Below are 22,568 nucleotides of genomic sequence, written 5' to 3'. Positions count from 1 at the left end.
TGTTTGTACGGTGTTGTGGACGTAGACAAAATATCGGTATGATACTGTTTGTACGGTGTTGTGGACGTAGACAAAATATCGGTATGATACTGTTTGTACGGTGTTGTGGATGTAGACAAAATATCGGTATGACACTGTTTGTACGGTGTTGTGGACGTAGACAAAATATCGGTATGACACTGTTTGTACGGTGTTGTGGACGTAGACAAAATATCGGTATGACACTGTTTGTACGGTGTTGTGGATGTAGACAAAATATCGGTATGACACTGTTTGTACGGTGTTGTGGATGTAGACAAAATATCGGTATGACACTGTTTGTACGGTGTTGTGGATGTAGACAAAATAACGGTATGACACTGTTTGTACGGTGTCGTGGATGTACACAAAATATCGGTATGACACTGTTTGTACGGTGTCGTGGATGTAGACAAAATATCGGTATGACACTGTTTGTACGGTGTTGTGGATGTAGACAAAATAACGGTATGACACTGTTTGTACGGTGTCGTGGATGTACACAAAATATCGGTATGACACTGTTTGTACGGTGTTGTGGATGTAGACAAAATATCGGTATGACACTGTTTGTACGGTGTTGTGGATGTAGACAAAATATCGGTATGACACTGTTTGTACGGTGTTGTGGATGTAGACAAAATATCGGTATGACACTGTTTGTACGGTGTTGTGGATGTAGACAAAATATCGGTATGACACTGTTTGTACGGTGTTGTGGATGTAGACAAAATAACGGTATGACACTGTTTGTACGGTGTCGTGGATGTACACAAAATATCGGTATGACACTGTTTGTACGGTGTTGTGGACGTAGACAAAATAACGGTATGACACTGTTTGTACGGTGTCGTGGATGTAGACAAAATAACGGTATGACACTGTTTGTACGGTGTTGTGGATGTAGACAAAATAACGGTATGACACTGTTTGTACGGTGTTGTGGATGTAGACAAAACAACCTCATGACACTGTTTGTACGGTACTGTGGATGTAGACAAAATATCGGTATGACACTGTTTGTACTGTGTCGTGGATGTAGACAAAATATCGGTATGACACTGTTTGTACGGTGTTGTGGACGTAGACAAAATAACGGTATGACACTGTTTGTACGGTGTCGTGGATGTAGACAAAACAACCTCATGATACTGTTTGTACGGTACTGTGGATGTAGACAAAATATCGGTATGATACTGTTTGTACGGTGTTGTGGACGTAGACAAAATATCGGTATGATACTGTTTGTACGGTGTTGTGGACGTAGACAAAATATCGGTATGACACTGTTTGTACGGTGTTGTGGACGTAGACAAAATATCGGTATGACACTGTTTGTACGGTGTTGTGGACGTAGACAAAATAACGGTATGACACTGTTTGTACGGTACTATGGATGTAGACAAAATATCGGTATGATACTGTTTGTACGGTGTTGTGGATGTAGACAAAATATCGGTATGACACTGTTTGTACGGTACTGTGGATGTAGACAAAATATCGGTATGACACTGTTTGTACGGTGTTGTGGATGTAGACAAAATATCGGTATGACATTGTTTGTTCAGTGTTGTGGATGTAGACAAAATATCGGTATGACACTGTTTGTACGGTACTGTGGATGTAGACAAAATATCGGTATGATACTGTTTGTACAGTGTTGTGGATGTAGACAAAATAACGGTATGATACTGTTTGTACGGTGTTGTGGACGTAGACAAAATATCGGTATGACACTGTTTGTACGGTGTTGTGGACGTAGACAAAATATCGGTATGACACTGTTTGTACGGTGTTGTGGACGTAGACAAAATATCGGTATGATACTGTTTGTACAGTGTTGTGGATGTAGACAAAATATCAGTATGATACTGTTTGTACGGTGTTGTGGATGTAGACAAAATATCGGTATGATACTGTTTGTACGGTGTTGTGGATGTAGACAAAATATCGGTATGACACTGTTTGTACGGTGTTGTGGACGTAGACAAAATATCGGTATGACACTGTTTGTACGGTGTTGTGGACGTAGACAAAATATCGGTATGACACTGTTTGTACGGTGTTGTGGATGTAGACAAAATATCGGTATGACACTGTTTGTACGGTGTTGTGGATGTAGACAAAATATCGGTATGACACTGTTTGTACGGTGTTGTGGATGTAGACAAAATAACGGTATGACACTGTTTGTACGGTGTCGTGGATGTACACAAAATATCGGTATGACACTGTTTGTACGGTGTTGTGGATGTAGACAAAATATCGGTATGACACTGTTTGTACGGTGTTGTGGATGTAGACAAAATAACGGTATGACACTGTTTGTACGGTGTCGTGGATGTACACAAAATATCGGTATGACACTGTTTGTACGGTGTTGTGGATGTAGACAAAATATCGGTATGACACTGTTTGTACGGTGTTGTGGACGTAGACAAAATAACGGTATGACACTGTTTGTACGGTGTCGTGGATGTAGACAAAATAACGGTATGACACTGTTTGTACGGTGTTGTGGATGTAGACAAAATAACGGTATGACACTGTTTGTACGGTGTTGTGGATGTAGACAAAACAACCTCATGACACTGTTTGTACGGTACTGTGGATGTAGACAAAATATCGGTATGACACTGTTTGTACTGTGTCGTGGATGTAGACAAAATATCGGTATGACACTGTTTGTACGGTGTTGTGGACGTAGACAAAATAACGGTATGACACTGTTTGTACGGTGTCGTGGATGTAGACAAAAAAACGGTATGACACTGTTTGTACGGTGTTGTGGACGTAGACAAAATATCGGTATGACACTGTTTGTACGGTACTGTGGATGTAGACAAAATATCGGTATGATACTGTTTGTACGGTGTTGTGGACGTAGACAAAATAACGGTATGACACTGTTTGTACGGTGTCGTGGATGTAGACAAAACAACCTCATGATACTGTTTGTACGGTACTGTGGATGTAGACAAAATATCGGTATGATACTGTTTGTACGGTGTTGTGGACGTAGACAAAATATCGGTATGATACTGTTTGTACGGTGTTGTGGACGTAGACAAAATATCGGTATGACACTGTTTGTACGGTGTTGTGGACGTAGACAAAATATCGGTATGACACTGTTTGTACGGTGTTGTGGACGTAGACAAAATAACGGTATGACACTGTTTGTACGGTACTGTGGATGTAGACAAAATATCGGTATGATACTGTTTGTACGGTGTTGTGGATGTAGACAAAATATCGGTATGACACTGTTTGTACGGTACTGTGGATGTAGACAAAATATCGGTATGACACTGTTTGTACGGTGTTGTGGATGTAGACAAAATATCGGTATGACATTGTTTGTTCAGTGTTGTGGATGTAGACAAAATATCGGTATGACACTGTTTGTACGGTACTGTGGATGTAGACAAAATATCGGTATGATACTGTTTGTACAGTGTTGTGGATGTAGACAAAATAACGGTATGACACTGTTTGTACGGTACTGTGGATGTAGACAAAATATCGGTATGACACTGTTTGTACGGTACTGTGGATGTAGACAAAATAACGGTATGACACTGTTTGTACGGTGTTGTGGATGTAGACAAAATATCGGTATGACACTGTTTGTACGGTGTTGTGGATGTAGACAAAATAACGGTATGACACTGTTTGTACGGTGTCGTGGATGTACACAAAATATCGGTATGACACTGTTTGTACGGTGTTGTGGACGTAGACAAAATAACGGTATGACACTGTTTGTACGGTGTCGTGGATGTAGACAAAATAACGGTATGACACTGTTTGTACGGTGTTGTGGATGTAGACAAAATAACGGTATGACACTGTTTGTACGGTGTTGTGGATGTAGACAAAACAACCTCATGACACTGTTTGTACGGTACTGTGGATGTAGACAAAATATCGGTATGACACTGTTTGTACTGTGTCGTGGATGTAGACAAAATATCGGTATGACACTGTTTGTACGGTGTTGTGGACGTAGACAAAATAACGGTATGACACTGTTTGTACGGTGTCGTGGATGTAGACAAAATAACGGTATGACACTGTTTGTACGGTGTTGTGGACGTAGACAAAATATCGGTATGACACTGTTTGTACGGTACTGTGGATGTAGACAAAATATCGGTATGATACTGTTTGTACGGTGTTGTGGACGTAGACAAAATAACGGTATGACACTGTTTGTACGGTGTCGTGGATGTAGACAAAACAACCTCATGATACTGTTTGTACGGTACTATGGATGTAGACAAAATATCGGTATGATACTGTTTGTACGGTGTTGTGGACGTAGACAAAATATCGGTATGATACTGTTTGTACGGTGTTGTGGACGTAGACAAAATATCGGTATGACACTGTTTGTACGGTGTTGTGGACGTAGACAAAATATCGGTATGACACTGTTTGTACGGTGTTGTGGACGTAGACAAAATAACGGTATGACACTGTTTGTACGGTACTGTGGATGTAGACAAAATATCGGTATGATACTGTTTGTACGGTGTTGTGGATGTAGACAAAATATCGGTATGACACTGTTTGTACGGTACTGTGGATGTAGACAAAATATCGGTATGACACTGTTTGTACGGTGTTGTGGATGTAGACAAAATATCGGTATGACATTGTTTGTTCAGTGTTGTGGATGTAGACAAAATATCGGTATGACACTGTTTGTACGGTACTGTGGATGTAGACAAAATATCGGTATGATACTGTTTGTACAGTGTTGTGGATGTAGACAAAATAACGGTATGACACTGTTTGTACGGTACTGTGGATGTAGACAAAATATCGGTATGACACTGTTTGTACGGTACTGTGGATGTAGACAAAATAACGGTATGACACTGTTTGTACGGTGTTGTGGATGTAGACAAAATAACGGTATGACACTGTTTGTACAGTGTTGTGGATGTAGACAAAATATCGGTATGACACTGTTTGTACGGTGTTGTGGACGTAGACAAAATATCGGTATGATACTGTTTGTAAAGTGTTGTGGATGTAGACAAAATAACGGTATGACACTGTTTGTACGGTACTGTGGATGTAGACAAAATATCGGTATGACACTGTTTGTACGGTACTGTGGATGTAGACAAAATAACGGTATGACACTGTTTGTACGGTGTTGTGGATGTAGACAAAACAACCTCGTGATACTGTTTGTACGGTGTTGTGGATGTAGACAAAATAACGGTATGACACTGTTTGTACGGTACTGTGGATGTTAACAAAATATCCTTTTGACACAGTGTCATGGACAAACATAAAACAACCTTATGACATAGGATGTACTGATAAAATGACCTTTGTCCGCCGATCGACTTATATTGCTCAAGGTTTGCCTGTAACCATTCACAAGTGTTTCAGTTTTAAGGTATGCTATAAAAATATTGAAATATTTACTGATGTGATACACTCAGTAATTTGCAAATATCGTTCCGATCTTTAATTTAGATAAGGCTGTTTTTTGTATTGCAGAACTGAAAGCCAGCTGTGCGTTCAACTTAATGTAAAAATGATTCTGTTCTAAACAAAATTCGGATAATATCGCGATCGTGCTTCACGTCGTGTAAAGTAATATCGGGAGTGTTGGCTCTAGATTTTATTCGACAATGCTTTTCACGCCAGGAAGAAGATACTGCAGACATTCCTAAATGAAAGTATTAATTTCTGGAATTCTGCCTTCATCTTTCTGAATAATTTGGTCCGCTTTTGATTTCCAGTTCAGTAAGATAAAATTGAAAACACATGTAAAACGAAATAGTTGACAAGAGAAATATTCCTTTTAAATCTCGCAACACATATGTTACCGTTGTGTAGTGTTTTAGGTTCCATATAAAAGTAATGTTGATTTGAATTATTACAGAAATAATCAGTTTTCGTGATAATTTATAAACAATGTAGCAGAAATGAAATGTAGAAATAGAACTGTTAACGCCATGCACGTGCAGATTCGATGGTAACGTTTTAACAACGCAGTTTCACGCAGAGCAGGTGGTGGTCACGTGTAGGAACGGTAATTCTATATATCAGAACTGGACAGCTTCATGTACCAAGGAAGGATAACAAAACTGAAGTTAATTAAAAATATTACGACAATCATGAACAAATAGACACTATAACTTCTAGATAGGGATTGTGTACTTATCTCCCTTTGGTTTTCATTCATGTGTAAGAGTTAACTCCCCTACGATCGGCCCACGTGTCAATGGTGTGTATGTTAAATAAAACATTACCACTCGTGGAAAAGAAAATGATGTCACCGATACCTGTATTACAACATTTTGTTCTAAATGCGTGACCTACAGAGAAATTGTACATGAATATCATTACTTCTGTATATCAGTTGATCATTAACACAGCGAGGTATCAAAACGACTTTTATCCTGTAATGGAAGACCTTTCTACAAAGATTGTTATGAACAAATATCTGCTGCAATAAGAAGGGTCAAATTTCAGAAACTGTCCACAACCGAGTATGTCTGTAAGGAATATTATATATCGAGTGAGTAGAAATCCTTTGCATTATCACGTAACACCTTGACCTTGTCCTCCACTGATAACGAGCTGATAAGTCTGTTAAACAGATCGTACACGTCGTTAAATGAAGCCTTAGTCAGGGTACACACTGGCCAGTCGGACCCGAACATCACTCTGTCCACTCCAAAACACGATAAGATGTGCTGGAAAATACAATTCATGTGTATCTTTGTTTGTTTGTTTGTTTGTTTTTTTTTTTTTTTTTGAAAAAACGAAACGCGAAATTCTAATTTCGATATTCTGATAAGATAGTATTTTCCTTCGCGAAAAAGACGGGAAACTGGTATTAAAATGTTTTATTCAATAAACAACGTGATACATAGTTTTGCTATTATACTGGATTTTTTCATTGCGCGTCAATAAGTCTTGTACAATATAGAATATTTACCTGAACGTAAGGAACAAAGTCTTCGGTTTGCCATGAATTCCAGTCAGCTTCTGTCACGAGGCCAGATCTAAGTGTGAATATCACAGACACAAAGCGTGTAATAACGAATCAAACATGAGATGACGGAGTGTCCAAGAAAGGGTAAATTTATACCCCAAACAAGGTAACTATATATCCTAGGAAGGGTAACTAAATATCTTAGACAGAGTAACTATATATCCCAGACAGAGTAACTATATATCCCTGACAGGGTAACTATATATCCCAGACAGAGTAACAGTATATCCCAGACAGGTTAACTATATATCCCAGACAGAGTAACTATATATCCTAGGAAGGGTAACTAAATATCTTAGACAGAGTAACTATATATCCCAGACAGGGTAACTATATATCCTAGACATGGTAACTATATATCCCAGACAGGGTAACTATATATCCTAGACAGGGTAACTATATATCCCAGACAGGGTAACTATATATCCCAGACAGGGTAACTATATATCCTAGACAGGGTAACTATATATCCCAGACAGGGTAACTATATATCCTAGACAGGGTAACTATATATACCAGGCAGGGTAACTATATATCCTAGACAGAGTAACTATATATCCCAGACAGAGTAACTGTATATCATAGACAGGGTAACTATATATCCCAGACAGGGTAACTATATATCCTAGACAGGGTAACTATATATCCCAGACAGGGTAACTATATATCCCAGACAGGGTAACTATATATCCTAGGCAGGGTAACTATATATCCTAGACAGAGTAACTATATATCCTAGACAGGGTAACTATATATCCTAGACAGAGTAACTATATATCCTAGACAGGGTAACTATATATCCCAGACAGGGTAACTATATATCCTAGACAGAGTAACTATATATCCTAGACAGAGTAACTATATATCCTTGACAGGGTAACTATATATCCCAGACAGGGTAACTATATATCCCAGACAGGGTAACTATATATCCTAGACAGGGTAACTATATATCCCAGACCGGGTAACTATATATCCTAGGCAGGGTAACTATATATCCTAGACAGAGTAACTATATATCCCAGACAGGGTAACTATATATCCCAGACAGGGTAACTATATATCCTAGGCAGGGTAACTATATATCCTAGACAGAGTAACTATATATCCTAGACAGGGTAACTATATATCCTAGACAGAGTAAATATATATTCCAGACAGGGTAACTATATATCCCAGACAGAGTAACTATATATCCCAGACAGAGTAACTGTATATCATAGACAGGGTAACTATATATTCTAGACAGAGTAAATATACCAGACAGAGTAACTACATATCCCAGACAGAGTAACAGTATATCCCAGACAGAGTAACTATATATCCTAGACAGAGTAACTATATATCCCAGACAGAGTAACTGTATATAATAGACAGGGTAACTATATATTCTAGACAGAGTAAATATACCAGACAGAGTAACTACATATCCCAGACAGAGTAACAGTATATCCCAGACAGAGTAACTATGTATCCCACACAGAGTAACTATATATCCCTAATAGAGTAACTATATATACCAGACAGGCTAACGCTAAATCATAGAATTGGTAACATTACATGGCAGACCGGTTAACGCTAAATCATAGACTGGGTAACATTACATCACAGACAGGTTAACGCTAAATCATAGACGGGGTAACTATATATATTAAATTATACATTGATTTTAGAACTAAGACAATGATTTCAGTATCCTAACAACATACATTTTACAATACAGGTTGTCACTTTGTTTGGCTATCTCGGACATGTCCAGTTTCCACTGGTCAATCTTCTTGTCTTTGATGTACGGTTTCGCTATATGATCTACCACCATTTTAAGTCTGAAAATAATCCAGCAAATAAAAATGTTATCAAAATGACCATGTGCGTGTACAAGTGTCAGCTCAGTCAACAAGTTATTGGTTTTTAACAAGTAATTTTATCAAAACTTGTTAATTATTATTTTTTCTTTTGCTTTAGTGGATATTAAGTCCGGGTTTCAAGGTATTATCAAATACAATGTTTTTACATTACATTTTACATATTTCCAGTGATGGATTGAATATGTGGAATTTAATACTGTAATGAAGCTCACCTGGGGAATTTTGCCACCACTCCTGGTATGTAAGACAAATGATGTGGCCTGAAACGAAACCAACGGAGAGGATATATAGCTAATGATGACGTCATAACAGTTTTCCGTTATTTTTGTTTTTTCTATCCTTTTTTTAATTGTTTGGATTTTATTATGAATACACTACAAAGGACATTTGCTATAAACGGTAAGTTCGATATACACTATAAATGTACTCAAGCAGATCAGTTCAGAGTGAATGGCGTCCACAGAAAACGTATAAGTATGTGTAAGTACGGTACGTATGGCCGTATATAACACATATGTAGTACCTCAATAGCAGGTCAAAGGTCAACCCTAATTCTTCCAGGACGGTCAGCCCCTTGTGAACGTCATCACGTGTGATCCATGTAGGGTCCTCCATGTCAAGAATGTGTCGGACTCCCTTAAATAAGTGATACTTCCTGAGGTCTGTTAGGGTCTCGCGTAACTGTTAACAATGAAACGATTGAGACACGATTTAGGTAACCTCGACAAATCCAGAATCTGGTAACTTTGTGGAAAATTCCAAGACAGGTTTTACCTCGAATACTTCGGAAAGTCTTTTCTCGGATAAAGTGATATAACTATCCATTAAGAAAATCTGAATGGGTCAATGACAATGCTTTTGTTAACAATGTAATAGAATTAAAAAAAGTGCGGGGGGGGGGCAAAATTTATGAAATAGGAATATACGTTTGGATCTGTTAGGTCAATGCCTCCAACAACGCCTTTGACTTCCGGATATGACTTCGCCTGGTCCATAACCCATTCTGTGAATATGTACAAAGTAAGTTAAATGACAGAGTTGTCGTTCGTTACTGTCACAATACATATTTCTATGACACTGTACCACTTGACTTAAACGACATTCCCGTTAGCTGAGGCTAGTGAGGTAACCTGCGTTTTAAACGGCAGTGCAGTCTGGGACAGATTGGTAACAGGTAGGCAGGTCTCTATTTTTACACCGGGCCATTAATCCCATTAGAAACAGATATTTTTTTCTGAAATTGCTATGATGAGGATCGGAGCTTACCTCACTGACCATTTTGGCTTATAGTATTAGGTACACATTTTAATATCACACGTATAGGTATGAATATGTCCTCATTAAAACTAATTAGGTCAAAATATATCTGTGTTTCCGTATTTCCGGTTTCTACTAGTAGAGACGGCTTTTTTAAGAAATATAATATTTATTTGCCTTTGACAGTAACTTTTTTCAAGTACCACATATTGTTTCGGGAATGGCTTATACCCATGTGTCAGGTATGTTAGAATTTAAACACGTTTTATTGCACAATAGTCTATAAATGGATCGGACGAAATATATCACAACTTATCAATGTCCTCTCCAAAATACAAGTATACAAATGCAAAGCAATAACAATGACCTTAAAATAATCGGTACAACGTATATTTTACAATGTTTTAGAACTTTTAGAACAGAACGAAAAAAAAAACAGAATAGAAAAGGAGAGTCAGACATCGAACAGTAATGTTTAGAAGTCCACAACTAAGCATATGACACCATTTATCCACCAGTATTTAGACAAATCTTTTACTATCAACAATAAGGTTCTGAACATACTTATCACCATAGAAAATGCTTTCATGTGTAATATTGGTATATCCTATTAAGTGTCTAAACATTGTATTTTTTTTTTTTTTTTTTTACATTATATATTGGACAATGAAAAATAAAATGTTTGGCGTCCTCTTTATTATAACCACACCGAGAGGACGAATTGCCAATAAAATTGACTCGGAATAAATCATAAGTAAGCTTCCTAATAGTTTCACGTATATGACAATGTATTATGTTCACTTTCCTTTCTCCCATTTTTTTAAACGTCGTTCTTTCCTGTGTCTGTTTTAATTGGTTTAACAGAATTTTCAGATTGTTACAAAGTGGTGCAATTTCTTTATCTGATGGCAAATTTTTCCATAAATTACAACAGGAATTTGGTATAAAATAGACATAGTAAGACTAAAGCGATAGTGAGGAATAGCATGGTCTTCTCTATTTCTTAAGTCACACGCAGACATACCAGACACTGATTCAAATCCCACAGGCATATTCTAGAAATGTTTTTAGGAGTGCATGCTTTCAAGAGAAGTGCCCTAATTGAAATTTGTAAAAGTCGAACACTAATCGAAATTTATGAAAGTCGATCCCTAATCGAAATTTGTGAATGTCGATCCCTAATCGAAATTTGTGACAGTCGATTCCTAATCGAAATTTGTGACAGTCGATCCCTAATCGAAATTTGTGAAATTCGATCCCATGTGCACATAACTAAATATGCTAAAAACAACATATGTTTTACTATCAGTATTAGCAGCTGAACTCCTTAGAAACACATGTGTAAAGTATCAACTATATACAACATCATTTAACATGGTAAATATTGGATACACGTACCTCCTGTCCTCATGTGTTATCCAGGTTTCCACTTCGCCTGATAACTATATCCGGTGTAGTTCCTAAACAGTGGTAAAGGTGCCGCGAGGATGTATGACATATAAATTGTATGTATATTTGCCTCAGTATACTACTAATTCTTGGGATCGCCAGCAAACAAAACATGAGCAAATTCAAAAGAGAGTTGTTAGAGTTATATTTGTTTACTAAAATGTTATAAACAATGATGGTCGGCAAAAAATAAATAGGGACGGTCGGGAAACTGGAAACACAGATACATTGTATATAGAGGATACATGGTCAGTGTGTTAAATATATATACTGTATTTTGGCGAGGGTGAAGAAAGACAGAAGTGGCGAGCTTCTAGCGAGTCACTTTTGTCTTTCTCACCTGAGTGGAAAAAAAGATGCTTATATTTTAAGACACTGACCATGACACAGTATTCAATCTATCCTACAACACTGATTGAAAACTTCAATAATTTTGTTGTTCATTTCTGTTTACCTGACGTTGACGTGTTACGTTGAATTTTGCCTGATGACGTACGCCGAATAATTTGCTCCGCGCAAAAAGATAGTTCCAAACATTTGGATATTTCTTTTGCAAACTATTAAAAGACGCATGTTCAGATTTCTATCATTACAATCGAAACGTTTAATTTATCGGCAGGATATGACTTCAGACATTTTGTTTTCATTTTTTCTACCCCAACATACACCCCTTTATCAGATAACAAGCTAGAGAGACAAGAAGCATCCAACGTGTATATTTGCATTATCTATAAACCATACTCACTGGATTCTTCCGGATTTCCGTTTAGACACTGGACAAATACACCATGTCTGACCGGAGTACCGTTTAAGCTATTAACATATTCCTTGGGGCTAACATTACGATAAATGGGTCCTTCCTGTGACGTTGGCCATGGATAATCGAATTTCTGTAAATCCCATATGTCTGAAAATAAAATGTTTTTTTTTTGACATTGTTATTGGCTATATACTACTTCACTATTGTTGACTTAGGATGTAGTGTTATCTCACTGGAACGCCAAATAAAACTTAAAGTGACTAAATGGTTAGAGTTCCTTATTTTTCGAATGCTTTTGATTTCTTTAGACCCTTCAAAAAGTATAGCATACTCTAAGAGATATTGATAAAGATTATCAGCTTCAAACTATCGCTAGTCGACACCCACTGTTGTGTCTACCTCCCATCTCTGTTTTGATATTATGTCTTAATATATATAATTATGTTATTAGCCAAAACTTAATTTGCCAGCCATGTTTCAATTCTTTCTTTGTAAAATGACTCTTGTTTCACAATATACGCGTGACAGAGCGAAATAAATGAATTTGAATCAATCTGAATCTAAAACTGTATGCGCAAAGACATTGTTTACACTCTCTAAACGATAATGATACGAATTAGAGTTGGGTCGCTTATGATTGTTTTTATTATGCAAACTTTAAAAATCATAATTTATAGAAAGTACCCAATTTTTAACAGTATTTTAAATGTTATAATGCTTTTTTTCATCAGTTTTGAATTTAATATCTCACATTTCTAGTCCCTTTGAAACATCATAGTTTTGCCTTGTTTTGTTTTAAGTATTGATTTCTTTTCTTTAAAAGATGTTTTTCTTTGTCGAAAGAAATGTTCCATGTCATTGAGTTCTATATTCCTTGACTCTCTATATGGCGATGTTGAGTAGTTTTACCCTTTTTTAACTTCACCTATATTTGAAAATGCCCAGACATTGAATGGCTAATGAGACAATACAAATACGTAACAAGGCATCACAAACGGACAGCCGTGAGAGTGCTGATGATGATTTTATAAAACTGGAAACGATAACCTATCTAAGCGCTGTCAAAGATTTTCTATAAATAGTATCAGCGGTAACCTTGACCTTGACCTTGACCCTAAAGCCCTCAAACTCAATGTTTTCCGAACTGTCATGGTCGCTTATATACATGTTTGTGTAAGTTTTATCACAACTCCCACAAGGAATGTAATCATTATAATGATCACGAGAATTATTTTAAAACAGTAGCAATGACTTTGGCCAACCCTGAAACTGGTATATACCCGAGGTATCATAATCATGTAAAATATATGAAGTGAGCAACGACACGTGCGGAAATATTGGTCCTACATCACATCCGACCAACAGACCCAATGGGATAATAAAAAAAGTGATATTATAAAATTGACAAAGAAAATTATTTGAACTCGTGAGAGTACAATGGCATTTAATGTTAAAATCCAAAATTATTATCATTTGCGTTAAAATAGTTATACGTTTTACGTCTATATATGTGTCATTAAACATTTTGATTAGAATTATAAATAGCACGTTGGTACACGTAAACAATCAGAAGATAAGTCTGACAAGAAGGGAGTGCACGAATACATTAACAACAATACGCTACACAAGTTGATTTTCTGTCATGGTCCGACGAAAGTTTTAATAGATATGCATAAAAACAAAAGCAGTATGAAGGGAAATAACTCGAGAAGACAAACTATGTTTACTTCGGTCAAAGTCCTGCTGTATACGTTGTTATAAAGAAAATTAACGTGGCCGTTGTATCACTGATAAACATGATGATAATAATCATGCTGCTGATGCTGACATACATGTGATTATTTCACGTGTCACTTAACTGTATCAATAGTCTACTATATAGATCTATAATTTGGAAAACGTACGTGATTAAGATCGACCTACATCTTGACAACTTTAGCTCAATGATAAATCAGGAAGTTTTTTACCTAACATATAAACAAAGAGGTAAATGATATTTGTTGTTGTAGTCATAGCGTGTATACACAGTACCTCTCCCACTGTTATAATCATTGACACTTACGAAAGTGGCTATCCACATATCCCTTCTGCCCACCGATGTCCGAGGCAGCCATGTTTGTGTTGTTATCGCTTGACCTCATTGAATATGTGACTATAGCGTGGATTGAAATGATGCTAGCCGTGACACGACACTTGATATAACTATTTGTTTTCGTTCCACTTGATAAACATGTATATGTAGGTATATGTAAGAAATGAGTTACTGTCAGTGTTACATGATAACCGTACGGCGGACGTCACCATTGTATTTATATGGTGGCCGCCAGATCAAATGTTTCACCGAGGCCTAAGTGGCCTTCAAGAGATAAACACATTCATAATGTAATAACTCTTGGTGGCCCGAATATAAGTACGCCAGGAGTCTTGGAGTAACCAGGGAAAAACCATGTGTCCGTTTGGGAATCGAGCCACTGACGGTTAGGTGAAAGGCGAGTGCGTTACAACTGCGCCACCCTGGGTCTTGTCCCTTTGTTACGAACTTTTGGGTTTTCGGTGGTGAAACAATTGTCACAGTGGTTTGGAATATATGGAGTCTCGCCCCAGAAGCCCGGGGTGGGGGGTTATTTTCTGATACTATGAAATTGACAAAATATATTACATGTTTTGATTCATTGTTTTATGTTCAGTTCTAAAATGGGTCATCTTTAAAAAGGGAGAGAATCGTGGTCATTATTTTAACCATGAGCCTTCTTCATCCAGGTGAGCGGTACAGAAGCTGAGTCTCTTGATAACAGGTGTAATTAATTGAAATAGAATCTCAGATATATCACGCCCGTTAAAGTATGATGATAAACTTCGTTTTCAAGTCTCCTACATTATGGAACAAAAATTGGAATATGGAACAGATTGTTAAATTTACTGAAACATCGACTCACAGTTGCGGAAATATGAGTTAACCAACAACCATACATGTAGTTTTCATTAACATTGACATTCAACATAGCGGAACATAATTTGGACGTGTTTTTATTTTTACACAACGATGAAATAATGTGCAATGTGCAAAACAATTAATATATATGTACCTGGTTATTGGTCCAGAACCGTATAGATATGATCGTTATCTTGTTTTTTGCAAAATAACGTTACTCTTTACATACACAGAAATACCCAGCAACTGAAAAGTGAAATCAATTGAGTATATCCACCAGTAGTTAGTCAATATTATATTATTACTGAGTGTATTTACTGGATACATATAAAATAAGTAGTACAACACTGAAGGTCATATCAGTATTTACAGTTTACAGATGACATTGATGGACGAATGAAAAGGACAAATTTAATGAAAGAGCGACAGTTCAGGCTGTTATCATTTATTTACGAAAAGTGTTACTTCTACATAGATATGTCCAATATTGTTAATTACTGCTGGTGTGATGTTAACCTACTGGTGTGATGTTAACCTACTGGTGTGATGTTAACCTACTAGTGTGGTGTGATGTTAACCTACTGGTGTGGTGTTAACCTACTGGTGTGGTGTGATGTTAACCTACTGGTGTGGTGTGATGTTAACCTACTGGTGTGGTGTGATGTTAACCTACTGGTGTGGTGTGATGTTAACCTACTGGTGTGATGTTAACCTACTGGTGTGGTGTGATGTTAACCTACTGGTGTGGTGTGATGTTAACCTACTGGTGTGATGTTAACCTACTGGTGTGGTGTGATGTTAACCTACTGGTGTGGTGTGATGTTAACCTACTGGTGTGGTGTGATGTTAACCTACTGGTGTGATGTTAACCTACTGGTGTGGTGTTAACCTACTGGTGTGATGTTAACCTACTGGTGTGGTGTTAACCTACTGGTGTGATGTTAACCTACTGGTGTGGTGTGATGTTAACCTACTGGTGTGATGTTAACCTACTGGTGTGATGTTAACCTACTGGTGTGGTGTTAACCTACTGGTGTGATGTTAACCTGCTGGTGTGATGTTAACCTACTGGTGTGATGTTAACCTACTGGTGTGATGTTAACCTACTGGTGTGATGTTAACCTACTGGTGTGATGTGATGTTAACCTACTGGTGTGGTGTTAACCTACTGGTGTGGTGTGATGTTAACCTACTGGTGTGATGTTAACCTACTGGTGTGATGTTAACCTACTGGTGTGGTGTGATGTTAACCTACTGGTGTGGTGTGATGTTAACCTACTGGTGTGATGTTAACCTACTGGTGTGGTGTGATGTTAACCTACTGGTGTGGTGTGATGTTAACCTACTGGTGTGGTGTGATGTTAACCTACTGGTGTGGTGTGATGTTAACCTACTGGTGTGATGTTAACCTACTGGTGTGGTGTGATGTTAACCTACTGGTGTGATGTTAACCTACTGGTGTGGTGTGATGTTAACCTACTGGTGTGGTGTGATGTTAACCTACTGGTGTGATGTTAACCTACTGGTGTGGTGTGATGTTAACCTACTGGTGTGATGTTAACCTACTGGTGTGGTGTGATGTTAACCTACTGGTGTGATGTTAACCTACTGGTGTGATGTTAACCTACTGGTGTGGTGTTAACCTACTGGTGTGGTGTGATGTTAACCTACTGGTGTGATGTTAACCTACTGGTGTGGTGTGATGTTAACCAACTGGTGTGATGTTAACCTACTGGTGTGGTGTGATGTTAACCTACTGGTGTGATGTTAACCTACTGGTGTGGTGTGATGTTAACCTACTGGTGTGATGTTAACCTACTGGTGTGGTGTGATGTTAACCTACTGGTGTGATGTTAACCTACTGGTGTGGTGTGATGTTAACCTACTGGTGTGATGTTAACCTACTGGTGTGGTGTGATGTTAACCTACTGGTGTGATGTTAACCTACTGGTGTGGTGTGATGTTAACCTACTGGTGTGATGTTAACCTACTGGTGTGGTGTGATGTTAACGTTAACCTACTGGTGTGGTGTGATGTTAACGTTAACCTACTGGTGTGGTGTGATGTTACCCTACTGGTGTAACGTGATGTTAACGTTAACCTACTGGTGTGGTGTGATGTTACCCTACTGGTGTAACGTGATGTTAACGTTAACCTACTGATGTGTTGTAATGTTCACGTTAGCCTACTTGTGTGGTGTGGTGTTAACGTTAACCTACTGGTATGGTGTGATGTTAACCTACTGGTGTGGTGTGATGTTAACGTTACCCTACTGGTGTGGTGTGATGTTAACCTACTGGTATGGTGTGATGTTAACGTTAACCTACTGGTGTGGTGTGATGTTAACGTTAACCTACTGGTGTGGTGTGATGCTAACGTTAACCTACTGGTGTGGTGTGATGTTAACGTTAACCTACTGGTGTGATGTGATGTTGATGTTAACCTACTGGTGTGGTGTGATGTTAACGTTAACCTACTGTTGTGGTGTGAGGTAAACCTACTGGTATGGTGTGATGTTAACGTTAACCTACTGGTGTGGTGTGATGTTAACGATAACCTACTGGTGTGGTGTGATGTTAACGTTAACCTACTGGTGTGGTGTGATGTTAACGTTAACCTACTGGTGTGGTGTGATGTTAACGTTAACCTACTGGTGTGGTGTGATGTTCACGTTAACCTACTGGTGTGGTGTGATGTTCACGTTAAACTACTGGTGTGGTGTGATGTTAACGTTAACCTACTGGTGTAGTGTGGTGTGATGTTAACCTACTCGTGTGATGTGGTGTTGACGTTAACCTACTGGTATAGTGTGGTGTGATGTTAACGTTAACCTACTGGTGTGGTGTGGTGTGATGTTAACCTACTGGTGTGATGTGGTGTTGACGTTAACCTACTGGTTTGATGTGGTGTTAACGTTAACCTACTGGTGTGGTGTGATGTTAACGTTACCCTACTGGTGTGGTTTGATGTTAACCTACTGGTATGGTGTGATGTTAACGTTAACCTACTGGTGTGGTGTGATGCTAACGTTAACCTGCTGGTGTGGTGTGATGTTAACGTTAACCTACTGGTGTGATGTGATGTTGATGTTAACCTACTGGTGTGGTGTGATGTTAACCTACTGGTATGGTGTGATGTTAACGTTAACCTACTGTTGTGGTGTGAGGTTAACCTACTGGTATGGTGTGATGTTAACGTTAACCTACTGGTGTGGTGTGATGTTAACGTTAACCTACTGGTGTGGTGTGATGTTAACGTTAACCTACTGGTGTGGTGTGATGTTAACGTTAACCTACTGGTGTGGTGTGATGTTAACGTTAACCTACTGGTGTGGTGTGATGTTCACGTTAACCTACTGGTGTGGTGTGATGTTCACGTTAAACTACTGGTGTGGTGTGATGTTAACGTTAACCTACTGGTGTAGTGTGGTGTGATGTTAACCTACTGGTGTGGCGTCATGTTGACGTTAACCTACTGGTATGGTGTGATGTGGTGTTAACGTTAACCTACTGGTGTGGCGTCATGTTGACGTTAACCTACTGGTGTGGTGTGGTGTGATGTTAACCTACTGGTGTGATGTGGTGTTGACGTTAACCTACTGGTTTGATGTGGTGTTAACGTTAACCTACTGGTGTGATGTGGTGTTGACGTTAACCTACTGGTGTGATGTGGTGTTGACGTTAACCTACTGGTGTGATGTGGTGTTAACGTTAACCTACTGGTGTGATGTGGTGTTAACGTTAACCTACTGGTGTGATGTGGTGTTAACGTTAACCTACTGGTGTGATGTGGTGTTAACGTTAACCTACTGGTGTGATGTGGTGTTAACGTTAACCTACTGGTGTGGCGTCATGTTGACGTGAACTTGTTTATGGAGTGTAACTCGTTTGGTATGATGAGCGTGTAATTTGGTATAATAAGCAGATATGACCGCAGAACGGCGCTTCTGGAGCAACTGGTGAGTAGATAGGCCACGATGTCTTACATATAAATATAAGAATGCAAGATTCTAGTGAATATAGCGTTTTGGTGATAAAATATTTGTTGTTTCCATATTTACTGACATTTGTTTGGTTTAACAGATTACACAACATTCTGAGACAAATGTACCCCCACATCGGCTCCCATGACGTTTTCAGCAGAGCATGCACTTTAGGTCAATTTAAGCATCAGTATGACAAACACAACAACTTATTGTCACTTTAGAATCAGTGGTTATTCATGTTTCTGTCGTATTTTTATTTGTTTTTATCTTCGGTACAGTTCATTTTATTGTGGTGTACACGACCTTCGGTATGCGCAGTTATGTACACAACCAGACTGGGTATAATGTATTTTGAGTATCTGCGACGACAGTAGAAATCACCGTAGGTACTATTATTACAACGAAATTCAGAATTGTTTTTGGACGACGTGTGTGAAAATTTTACAAAAAAATATGACATAACTAGGAAGTGAGTACCAACTAAAACGTTTACGATACGACTTAATTTCAAATGTTGGTTTAAGTCTGACTTGCGACGTAAAATAAGGAAAAGAGACATGCTATTTAAGAAAGCGTAGATCAAATCGTTTTGGGAAACCCAACCATTTAAAAAAAACCACACAACACCATCATACGAATAATCTAAAGAAACTAACGAAAAAATATATATGCGAACATAATTGATATTTTAAATCAATACTTTTAAATCGGTACTCTGATGCGAGTGTCCGCAGATTACATTAAAAAAATCTTCAGACTCCACCAATACCACAGTTTCAATAAAAAAACGTTACTGACGTCAATAAATCTTCATCAATAAAGTTCTAGGTCAATCACTCCAACAGGCTTCATACTAATGCGTATAATATATACAAAATAAACAATATCTAAATCAAATCAATAGGAATAGGTGGGAGGATCCTGAAACGATTATGTGATTAAAAGTCACGTGATCCCTCACCTGCACGTAGGCGCCCTCTGTCAGCAGAGTGTGCGGCGCACGAGACACGCAGAACGTCGAACACAGCACGGTGAGTGTGATTTTATACCAAGATAGATTATGTACACATCTTTCGTCTCATTTATCAATCAACGGTAACAATTTAGGTGCTAATAGGTTTGTTTACAATACCAAAATATTGAGCAAAGCATCGCCATTCAACTATCAACATATTGTCTCTCCCCCTCTAACCCCTCCACCGGAATTACGTGACATCACGGACGAAGAAGTGTATGTCACAGTCCTGTTGATTATTATTTTGGCTAAACTGTGACCGATTTTAACTTTCTACAATATCAAACATCTGACTGAAGGTGATATCAACTTTTTTCACAACCTTATTTGTAATTTGACTTACATATTGACTTCTGCGAGATATTGAAGTGGACAAGTACTCTTCGTGATTTAGCTGTAACATATACATCGGAGCAATTCAACATTAATCTTCAAAACTTTTATTTGGCATATCAGGATTCATAAACACTAGACATTTTTCCTTAATTATTTTGGGGTGTGACGAGCTAAAGTATTTAGACGGGGATTATGGGCTCTGATCGATGGAATTCAATGGGTTTTTTTTTTTTTTTGGGGGGGGGGGGAGTTAGTACTGTGACTATATCTCCGTTTGTAGCATGTGTTTTGGACAGTGGTATTCCTACTGCTCGAATATTTCAAACATGTTACAAGCTGTCACAATAGCTATTTGGTCTGAAGCATTTTTGGTGAAGAGGGAATCAATCTAGACATTAGTTCTCTGGGCCCCTGGAGCGAGAGGGCCAGGCCCAATAGGAGAAATAGAGTAAGTTAATCAAAATCCTACTCCTTCTGTAAGTATGATTGAATTTTGCCCAAATTTTGTCTGACGCATTCTCTGTTGAAGGGGAATCAATCCTGTTTATTGTTTACTGACAAAAACCAAAGGCCGCACGCCCTGTATGTACACATACATAATCATATACAATATACAAGTGACAGAATGGAGGATGGATATAATGGCATACGCAATCAAATTGACAATTTAGTGTTAACAATATTATCTACTGGAAACAGTCAACATTTTGATCATCTAATACATCTACTATTTATGTATTTGTAACATTTCTTAAATCTATTGAGTTGTTGTTTATAGTTTTCCTCTGTTAGTAACTTAATAAGTTTGTACACTGATGGGTGATTATAAAAATATCTTTTTACATATTTTTTCCTGGGGTTAGAATATAAAGGACAGAGTAACAGGAAATAACATGTAAAGACATTAGGTCTCGGCCCCCGGGAGCGGGAGGGCGGACCCATGGCGGGGAGGGCGGACCCATGGCGGGGAGGGCGGGGGGGGGGGGGGGGGCGGGGCGGGCCCATGGCGGGGAGGGCGGAGAGGGCGGGCCCATGGCGGGAGGGCGGGCCCATGGCGGGAGGGCGGGGGAGGGCGGGAGGGCGGGGGAGGGCGGGAGGGCGGGGGAGGGCGGGCCCAATAGGGGAAATACGGGAGGGCGGGCCCAATAGGGGAAATACGGGAGGCGGGCCCAATAGGGGAAATACGGGAGGGCGGGGAGGGCGGGCCCAATAGGGGAAATACGGGAGGGCGGGAGGGCGGGCCCAATAGGGGAAATACGGGAGGCGGGCCCAATAGGGGAAATACGGGAGGCGGGCCCAATAGGGGGGCGGCGGGCCCAATAGGGGAAATACGGGAGGGCGGGCCGGGAGGGCGGGCCCAATAGGGGAAATACGGGAGGGCGGGCGGGCCCAATAGGGGAAATACGGGAGGGCGGGAGGGCGGGGAGGGCGGGCCCAAGAGGGGAAATACGGGAGGGCGGGCCCAATAGGGGAAATACGGGAGGCGGGCCCAATAGGGGAAATACGGGAGGGCGGGCCCAATAGGGGAAATACGGGAGGGCGGGCCGGGAGGGCGGGCGGGAGGGCGGGCCCAATAGGGGAAATACGGGAGGGCGGGCGGGCCCAATAGGGGAAATACGGGAGGACGGGCCCAATAGGGGAAATACGGGAGGACGGGGGCGGGCCCAATAGGGGAAATAGAGTAAATTCTTTAAAATTCTATTCTTGTATGAATGTGAAGGGAAATCAATTTTATTTGAATGGTTGGTATTTGCCCCTTGGGGCCAGATGGGAGGGCCAAAGGTGGAAAAAAGGTGCAAATTCTTTAAAATCCAACTTCTTGAGGGATGATTGGGTTTAACCCAAATTTAGTCTGAAGCATTGTTGAGAGAAGAGAAATCAATGTTATATATACGATGAATCTTGATCCCCTGGGACG

The 22,568-nt window shown here is 39.1% G+C and overlaps 1 protein-coding gene across 1 annotated transcript; it reads right to left on the bottom strand.

Moving 5' to 3' along the window:
* Positions 1 to 6,455: 6,455 nt before the first annotated feature.
* Positions 6,456 to 14,496, bottom strand: LOC132563174 (L-fucono-1,5-lactonase-like). Its single transcript, XM_060227929.1, has 8 exons — positions 14,445 to 14,496; positions 12,368 to 12,529; positions 9,843 to 9,919; positions 9,440 to 9,597; positions 9,129 to 9,176; positions 8,758 to 8,874; positions 6,992 to 7,058; positions 6,456 to 6,746 (listed from the first exon to the last, which is right to left on the bottom strand). The coding sequence occupies exons 1-8, from the start codon at positions 14,494 to 14,496 to the stop codon at positions 6,558 to 6,560; spliced, it is 870 nt and encodes a 289-aa protein (XP_060083912.1). The 3' UTR covers positions 6,456 to 6,557.
* Positions 14,497 to 22,568: the final 8,072 nt, after the last annotated feature.

This window comes from Ylistrum balloti, unplaced genomic scaffold (assembly GCF_031769215.1).
Source record: "Ylistrum balloti isolate Yb309-2 unplaced genomic scaffold, AGI_CSIRO_Ybal_v1 Utg371622, whole genome shotgun sequence".
NCBI lineage: Eukaryota > Metazoa > Mollusca > Bivalvia > Pectinida > Pectinidae > Ylistrum > Ylistrum balloti.
Note: the sequence above shows the minus strand (reverse complement) of the source record. Positions and strands in the feature narration are given on the sequence as shown.